Below are 7,303 nucleotides of genomic sequence, written 5' to 3'. Positions count from 1 at the left end.
ATATATATATATATATATATATATATATATATATTTATTTATTTATTTATTTATTTATTTATTTATTTATTTTTCAGTAGTACTGCATATGATGATCATCATTCCGAAAAGACAAGAAGAAAGCGCGGTTCTATTTTCTTCCGCAAAAAGAAGGTAAGTCTAAAAAAAAATTATTTGATAAAGATTATCTGATATTATCTGATAAAGAACATTTCCAATGAACCATGCTGAAATCTTATTTCAGGATAAAAGCGGAAAGAAGACTAGTCAACAGCATCTGTGGGTAATAGTAGGAACTCAGGGAAGCTTATGTGATGTTTGTATGAAACATTCGACGAATAAACCTCTCCTTCATTGTGACAGTAAGAAAATCGTTATATTAAATTAAATAACTCACAATTGCCGTAAATGTTATAATTAACTTTTTTAAAATTATATTCTATTTAATTTTTATAAAATCAGATTGCGGAACGTCGGTTCATCAAAATCAGGGATGTAAGGATCAAGTAGTGTTGGAATGCATCAAATCTAAGCATCACTCTGGCAAATTCGCAACAAAGTCTTTATCCAACGTTTCCATCTCGAGTAACAGCAGCATCAACAAACGGGGTTCTACGACGTCGCTACCACTACCAACCTCATCCGGGAGCGGAAGGTAATAAACTTATATCGATAAAGATTATACATTTTTTTTTGCATTGGATCTGCGTATCTGTGGTTCAAGATTCGCACGCAAATAGCATGGCTGGGCTGAAACTCGGAGTTTATAACGAACTTTTTTTGATTATACGAAATGATTAATGAATAACTCAAATCACTGCTTAATTTAATTGGCAATTATTGATGAATTAGAATTCACTTCATATTTAGATATTTAGATAAGAAAGAAGATTTGATAATTTATCAACTAAAAAAATTTTATATTTAATACATATAAAAAATAGTATAAAAGATGGAGAAAATCTTAAACCAAATAAAATTTATGCATTTGTTTATTACTCCGAAGCTTTGGCTGGCTCAAAAGCTTATTATTTCTGGTTAATTTCGCAGTTTAGCAACATCAATAGTACGGCAAGCTTTAGCGCGTTCAGCATCGCGCCGCTACATCTTGATATAATATTGTTTTTTACATTTATATTATGCGTATTACTTTATACAGAATATACCATGCTCAGATACTACCTCAGCTAGCTTTCGGTTTGCTATTATTACATATAAGTACACAAGCTACAAAGATAATACTAGCGACTGATACTATCAATAATTACGTGATAATAAAACGTTATCAAACTCATTGACGTAACTCCAAGAATCATTTGATTTTAAATTTTAATTACATTATGTCGATTTAAAAAGAAAAAAGGATTGTATATTTATTAATGAACAGAAATTCTTGCGTGTGGGAACGATTTGTTAAAGATAGGTATCGACGTGTAAAATCAAAAAGCATAAGAAAAGAATTAGCAAGAAACATGGAAATGAAGAAAAAATGGCCTAATAGGCGAAATGAAGTTGCCCTAATGCAGTATGTGCTTTTTCCTTCTCCCGTGCATTCCCTCTCGTGCAACCACGTGCAAACTGATCGATTGTACGACGATTAAAGGGAAATTAACAGCCACAAGAAAACCGTGTCAAGCTACAGCCCTTGGCGGCGAGTCGCCACTAAACTTGGAGTCAAGTAAGTCTCTGATATCTGATGTGTTCCTCTTGTATTCTGTCGAAAGCATTCGTTTCTGTTCGTGTATCTCAAGCTGAATGTGGATCAAATAAATGAGTGCAAACAAACATAAATCAACAACTTGCTTTCATGTAACATTTACATTCATTGAAGCAAGTTGTTTATTTACATTTGTTTGCGATCTTTTGCTTAATCTGGATCCAGCTTTACAACGCGTCTAGGAAAGACGCGCGTTTCTCGTTTCTCGATTTTTTTCTCGCACACTACACATATACACACATACACATACATGCATATTGTCCAACAACGGCAATCAACTTCTGCCGTCTTGTCTTATATACCTGGAAGAGACATCATCTTGCCCTGCCTTTGCTTCTGATCTTGTGCTTGCTTCTATGATTTATGCCCATTCAATAATATGTTTTATGTTATCTCTTGTCATTGTAATCTTCACCTAAATTATAGCGCGTAAGTCGCGAGCATTAATCCGTAAGGTAATTTTTCCACAAGTAATTACACAGCGAAAACAATATATTATCACAGTAGATACATGTTCATGACATGTTACCAGTTTCTATCTCTCCTTTCTACTTTACACCTCGCCCTTTCAACGAGTTTATCACGTTTCTTTCTCTTGTCGTTCCCATCTTCGTTTCTCAATGTGTCACGAGATTTCGTATCTCACTATAGACAATCATATTCTCGTAATAGTTTGTAAAGTTTTGGGTCGGGATTAAGATTTAATAAAAATATAAAATGGGTGCTGTTCTTCGAGTCTCCCGTAATGCTTCATATAGTGATCCCGTGTTCTCGATTACTGGAAAAGTTTAAGTAAATTGTAGGACACAATAGGAGAGAAAACAAGTGGTTGCATCTATAACGCATGTACCACCCGATCTGAACTCGGAGTTTCCGACTCTTGCAGATTAGTGCTCATCTGCGAATGGCTTTTTGCTATATATTAATATCAAAGACTTTTTATCTTTCTGAATTTATCTTACAATTAGACCGCTAGTTTTATTGGCCATGCATTGCAATGAACGACATTGATTATGTAATGAGAATTAGATGAAGATTTATATATGCTTAAATGAAGATATAAAATATCGTCTGCAAGGTTTGTATAGAAAAGATGCTGAGAAAATACTAAAATTTTTAAATATTTTAAAACACATCATAATCCACAGTCTTTTTAAAAGGCCGGCTCAATACATTAATTTCAAGAGTCTTTCAAGCTGAAGTTCAACCTTAACATTGTGTGCCTTATTTATGGGAGAATAAAACTTTTCTTTATTAATCATAAATTGTGCTTTATGAAACAAAGCTATATCTTTCTTTCAGTCAAACGATAAACGAAGAAAAAGATGCCGAGAGCGGACAACATCGTGATCTTCTAAGGTTTGTAAATATATCTTTTCTCTTTTCTTTTTTTCATAGATATTATAATAAAGTTGAATCCGCAAATTTTAATCGAGATAGACGTACTACGCATATCGTAACGCTGTGAACAACAAAAAACTAAATAAAGTGATTTTTCTTATTTCAGCGGATGGGAAGAATTTGATTTTGGGGACGATGCTCATCAGTTCACGGTAGCAGATCTTGAGGAACTAGATCCTGAGCTGACATTGGGAAAGGAGGAGCCCGATTCTTGGAGCTCCGCGATCGGACGTAATATTGCATTACGTCTCGTCGATCATTGCGATCGCGAAGTAAAGAGGCAGGAACATATATACGAATTCGTGCTCACGGAAAAACATCATTGTTTGGTGTTACTCGCCATGGAGAAGATCTTCGCGGAAGGATTGCGACGACATTTTCGTCTGGGCCAGCCGGATCTCAAGCGCATGTTTCCCCGACTACGGGATTTGATCGATATCCATCTGCGATTTCTACGGTTACTGCAAAAACGGCAGAGTGCTAACCCCGTGGTTTCTACGATCGCCGACATTCTAGTTGAGCAATTCTCGAACGACAACGCGCAACGCATGAAGAGTGCATATGGAGAATTTTGCAGTCGTCATCGGGACGCTGTCGAAGTATACAAGTATTACTTGCGTAACGATCCTCGCTTCGCCCGTTTCGTTCGCCATTGTCAGGTAAGTTTTAGTAATGAATAACTAGCAAATGACCAATGTAGATTTAAATGGTACGATTCATTAAATGAAATAATAATTTATACTCTTAGACAAATCCTTTGTTGAAAAAGAAAGGTATACCCGAATGTATACTTTTCGTTACTCAACGTTTGACGAAGTATCCGTTGCTGATCGAGCCGCTCATTAAAACTGGCATTGCACAAGAGGAAAGTGAAGATTTACGTAAAGCATTGATTCTTGTTAAAGAGATTTTAGCTGATGTAGATGCTTGTGTAGCTGACAAAGAGCGAGAAGATAGAAAATTAGAAATATACAATAAGTAAGTTTCGACTTTTTTTTCTTTTGATTATTCTTTACTTTTCGCGTGGTTAATTTTTCGAAATATATTATTATAAATATTAACATTTTTATAGGATCGACGCGAAGTCATTCGCGACGTATCGTGGTGCTAAATTCAAGAAGTCAGATATAATTAATAGAATTCTGAAGTTCGAGGGCACTGCATACTTAATGCAAGGTCGTGGCAAAATGACTGCCATTGTAGTGGTCGTTCTCTCAGACATATTGTTTTTCTTGGCTGAGAGAGATCAGAAATATGCGTTCTTCGTGCCTGACAATAAAGCGGGTATAGTATCATTGCAAAAACTGCTGGTTCGCGAAAAGGCTCGTCAAGAATCTAGTATTTATCTAATAAGCAGTAACCCAGCCGAACCAGAAATGTTCGAACTAAAGATTCAGAAGCCAAAGGACAAACAATTATGGATACAGGCTATTCGGTCGGCGGTCGAGGCTTGCCCACAAGATCCCGAAAACGAAACCGACACACTGACTGAAAATAATAATGAATTGCGAGATACTCGCGCCTCCTCGATTTCGCTAGTCTCTAGTGAAGAGAAGCAACGTATTGCTAAGATTAAGGAATCACATATACTTAGAATCGTCGGTATGTTCTTTTAGCTCTTTTCAACATTTTCGTAACTTCTAATATCGTTTTGCTTTTTCTAATGTATTCAAATAAACAATTGTGTTGTCTCAGGTGAATTGCGAAAGAAAGATGCAGAGCAAGCGCTGTTGTTTGAAGAGAAGATGAACTTGCAAATGCGACTCTTACAAGCGGCGAATGTTTGGAGTGGGAACGAAAGCGATAACGAGAAAATTGAAAAGCCTGAGAAAGAAGGTGCCGATTATACTCGGCTAGTGCACAATGAAGGAACTGATACCACTCAATTATGGCAAGAAGTTAGTATTATCCAATTAATACCATCTCATCCAATGAATATTATTTATAAATTAAATTATTGTGGATTTTTAATTTATAAATCGGCAGATTAATAAAATTAAATTTTATATTGGATACAGGTAGTTGTGGCCGTGCAAGAAGCGACACGTCTCGCTAGCTCGCTGTCGTTCAGCGCGGGCGGCGCTACTTTGTCACGAAGCTTAAGCTCCGCCGGTGAACGTCACAGTGAAGCTTACATTCCACCAGCTCTTTGCGTTCCTCGAAGGGCCGAAACATTTGCCGGTTTTGATCATAATAAAGTACGTATAAATGAACAAGTAAATGTCAAATAATCATATAAAATAATATTTGATTTTTAGGAAAGATATCCACGTGATTCGAACATGACGCATACCGTAATTCCCGTTCCGAAACTGTGCGAGTTACCCAAAGAAAATCCCGATGAGAAAGGCGGCCAAGAATTGGAGACAAACAAGGATCAGCAATGGGCGGCGATACGTTTGTCTCATCATGTTTATACGTTGCTCTGTATAATAAGTAATCAAATGACAACGATCGATAGCCTGCAAGCGCAATTGGCTGCTTGTAAAGAGGGCAAACCATCCAATAGCCGACCGAATCCGAATCGTCAATTGGAAGAATTACGGAACTTGCAGGATCAGCTTTGCCGGGAGAAAGCAGCGTTTCGTGTTGCATCTCAACAGGAAAAGACTCAATTGGAGGAGGAACGAACTGAATTGACGCGACAGAGAGAGCAATTGGCTGCGGAGCAGCGGGATGTAACGCAACAACGGGATCAGTTGTATCGACGACTCGAGGCATTGGAGCGACAGGGCGTAACGCTGGTCGGAAGTTCCACAACCGGCTCGACAATGATTCATCTATCTCACGTAACGCAAAATGCCGAAATGCAAAGCGCACGTAGTAAAGCACAACCCGAAACGAAACGCATCCCTCTAAATTTAATTAGCGCGACGAATCAGCAGAAAGTACAGAGTAATTTGCCGGTTAAGCAACAGCTACCACTGAAGCTTGCCAGTGGGAGTAACAATAACACAAGGTAGAACTAGCTCATTCCACCCTAATCATCGCAAACATTTATCTTTTAGTTGACAAGTAATAATCTTATGTTTCGTATCTATGTTCGACAGAAGCGGTAGCACTACGAGCAATAATAGTCCGGATCGACACTCCAGGGCAGGCAGCAGTCCTGCGATCGTCACCGGATCGTCTGCCTATTCGTCACCAGAGCTTGGGAACAGCCACCACCATGGAATTGGCGGAAATCATACGCATTTGTCGAATCGCTCGCTTCGCATTACTCGCTCACCGCCCGACACCCCGTACGTACATCAGCAAACACAACAGCAGCAGCAGCAGCGAAGTATGGAGCCACAATCTCAACAACAGCAGCAGCAACCACCGCCAGAGGAGGAGGTGATCTTCTTCTGACGATTCTTTCGATTCGGTCGCAAACATTCATCTCGTTCATCGCGTACCAGTGCCGCCACCACTGGCACGACTACACCGACCTTAACACCGGCTCCGTCACCGCGCAATCAGTCGAGGAACAGCCAACAGTCTCGCAGCCGCGTTAAATCTTTTTGATTTTCGACATAAATTTCTTGTGATGATTAATCTGTTTACTGCTTTACACTATACACTTTTTCATCTCCTACCATTTCGCATTTTCTACTATCGCTCAATCTTTCCTCACTGCAGATTTGATAGTCTTAACAATAGGATGCACTTAAGGCTATTTATTTCACAAGATCGTAACGTAATACGATACTCCATCTTGTTCATACAATAACACTATCGTCAATAAATGCGAGTAGTTAGTCTCGGTATAGCTGGAAGACGGAAGAGATATAATATTTTATTACGTTCCAACTGCTATAACTGACGGCAATAATTTTTATGCCAAATCTCGCGAAATTCTATTATCTTGATGAAAGGAATATATTAAAAATAAAATGCAATTTTTATTAGAGAGAAGTGATTAAAGGAAAGAAAAAGAAAGAGAAAAAAGTATTAACGGCCGGTTTAGCAAAGTAAATCAGCCGATCTTGTTGAATTCTTGCGTTATGTTATCAAGCCGACTGACAGTTTTAGAAACAAGATTTTAGATTAATCTTTTAAACAAACCTGTTGCTGCTTGCTGAAATGCAAGATGTGTGTGTGTGTGTGTGTGTGTGTGTGTGTGTGTGTGTGTGTGTGTGTGTGTGTGTGTGTGTGTGTGTGTGTGTGTGTGTGTGTGTGCGCGCGCGCGCGCGCGCGCGCGCG

At 38.3% G+C, this 7,303-nt stretch overlaps 1 protein-coding gene across 1 annotated transcript in view; it reads left to right on the top strand.

Annotated features, from left to right (window-relative positions):
• Positions 1–6,469, top strand: part of LOC105623233 (rho guanine nucleotide exchange factor 28) — a 23,152-nt gene extending 16,683 nt beyond the window's left edge. The window contains exons 6-17 of the mRNA XM_012204633.1: positions 78–153; positions 245–362; positions 463–655; positions 1,604–1,678; positions 3,020–3,076; positions 3,225–3,777; positions 3,867–4,096; positions 4,191–4,720; positions 4,814–5,016; positions 5,137–5,316; positions 5,377–6,077; positions 6,169–6,469. Coding sequence (XP_012060023.1) covers positions 78–153; positions 245–362; positions 463–655; positions 1,604–1,678; positions 3,020–3,076; positions 3,225–3,777; positions 3,867–4,096; positions 4,191–4,720; positions 4,814–5,016; positions 5,137–5,316; positions 5,377–6,077; positions 6,169–6,469 — 3,217 coding nt within the window. The remainder of the gene's footprint in view (positions 1–77; positions 154–244; positions 363–462; positions 656–1,603; positions 1,679–3,019; positions 3,077–3,224; positions 3,778–3,866; positions 4,097–4,190; positions 4,721–4,813; positions 5,017–5,136; positions 5,317–5,376; positions 6,078–6,168) is intronic.
• The last annotated feature ends 834 nt before the right edge of the window (positions 6,470–7,303 follow it).

Source organism: Atta cephalotes (assembly GCF_000143395.1).
Source record: "Atta cephalotes unplaced genomic scaffold scaffold00054, whole genome shotgun sequence".
Taxonomy (NCBI): domain Eukaryota; kingdom Metazoa; phylum Arthropoda; class Insecta; order Hymenoptera; family Formicidae; genus Atta; species Atta cephalotes.
Note: the sequence above shows the minus strand (reverse complement) of the source record. Positions and strands in the feature narration are given on the sequence as shown.